Source organism: Triticum dicoccoides, chromosome 6A (genome assembly GCF_002162155.2).
Source record: "Triticum dicoccoides isolate Atlit2015 ecotype Zavitan chromosome 6A, WEW_v2.0, whole genome shotgun sequence".
Taxonomy (NCBI): Eukaryota; Viridiplantae; Streptophyta; class Magnoliopsida; order Poales; family Poaceae; genus Triticum; species Triticum dicoccoides.
Window position 1 is genome coordinate 34,742,806 of NC_041390.1, and position 1,588 is coordinate 34,744,393.

Below are 1,588 nucleotides of genomic sequence, written 5' to 3' on the forward strand. Positions count from 1 at the left end.
CGGCAGTCTACGGATTGTAATCACCAGAGATTTGAGAAACAAAGACAAGAGGCACACAAAAAACGTAGGCTATTGGGGCGTAACCCCCGCTGGACAGTGGACACACGGCCCTCCTGCGGCCCAGATCCAACCAGCCGGCCTGCCTACACGCTATTTGTTGTGGAGCATAAACAAACGTAGGCTATTTATCTTCCGTAACGCAAAGGGACTCATAGTCTCCGATCCCGATCGGCTTAACCACATACTGACGTATACGGGGAAATCCTTCTATTTACTTTGGCCAGCCGCCAAGAGGCACCGGGACATTGATCCATCGATGGGTTCCTTATTCTCTTCCACTGCCGGCGGCGACGGCGGCGCCGCTGCCTTTGATTACGCCAACCCTCCCCCAGGCAGCCGTATGTCAAAAGAGTATGTAATTCGCAGCTACTGGATATATTATTTCTGTAAATTTCCTCAATCGCTTGCATGTATCTATTCTTATAGGAGTACTTATTATGAGTTTCACTCGATGAACGTCTGATTGCCCTGAATAACCAACCATCGAACGAAAGATCCATCCATTATGTTTATTTATTTGGTGTACCCTTGTTTATTTGGAGATAGAGATATCGTCGCCTTCCGAATTTCTCAGCTTGTCGACGTCGCCCTTGAACATTACAACTCCAACAACCCGGTATGATACTCTATCCGTCTCTCCCTCTCATACATCTAGGCGAGTACTTAATACTTATGATTGAGAGTTTGAGATCGATCGCTGAGATGTAGGGTGCCGAGTTCGAGTATCCTGAGTATCCTCCCACCACGGAGATGAACGCCGTCTGCGTCGGTTTTAGGGGAACTTTCTGGTACCACCTCAGCTTTTTGGCTCGCCCAGTGGACGCCACCGCCGAGACACAACACTTCTTTGCCGAGCTATATTTTGATAGACGCTGCCGCCAAATAGCTGTTGAAACATGCACTATCTTAGGTACTACCTAAATTTATCTTTACATTCTGCCATCCTGTGTTTGCTAGCCACTTGAGTATATCCATATCATTAATGTAACTTGCAGCTAATTCTGTCTTTATCTTTCTCTGCAATGTCAACAGAAAAGCCGTTGTGCCGCTTTAGAGCCTCGTGTGCATTTTGTCCAGATGAATCCAATATCTTGCACCCAAGCAGTGCAGATTTTTTCTGTGGAAAACAAGATCATGAAAAAGAATTCTTTCGCAAGAGAGATATGCTAGTGCGGCCATTCAATTCTTTTATGACACCTCCTGATATAGATAGCACCGACGATGCATGACTCAACTCATATGTTATGGCCTATGGATTACCGTTGTAAAATAAGTATGTTTTTCTTCTTGACTCGACTCTTATATTATGGCCTACGGATTACAGTTGTAAAATAAGTATGTTTTTCTTCTTGTTTATATCGTCCTTGTTGTTCAATTTCGTTGACCACTAGAAAATTAAAAACTAGTATTTCGAAATTTAATGTGCACAAGAACGAGAACCAGAACTGATAAGCATGGCTGCAGCTATAGCGCATAAGACCAGCCTTTCTCTCTCTTTCATTTCAGTGGTGTAATTTCTGTTATATTT

General features: G+C 44.0%; 1 protein-coding gene across 1 annotated transcript; it reads left to right on the forward strand.

Annotated features, from left to right (window-relative positions):
* The first annotated feature begins 236 nt into the window (after positions 1–236).
* Positions 237–1,371, forward strand: LOC119314976. The gene is made up of 4 exons (XM_037589655.1): positions 237–411; positions 607–676; positions 769–970; positions 1,093–1,371. Exons 1-4 carry the CDS (start codon positions 317–319, stop codon positions 1,287–1,289), a joined length of 564 nt encoding a protein of 187 aa, XP_037445552.1. The 5' UTR covers positions 237–316; the 3' UTR covers positions 1,290–1,371.
* The last annotated feature ends 217 nt before the right edge of the window (positions 1,372–1,588 follow it).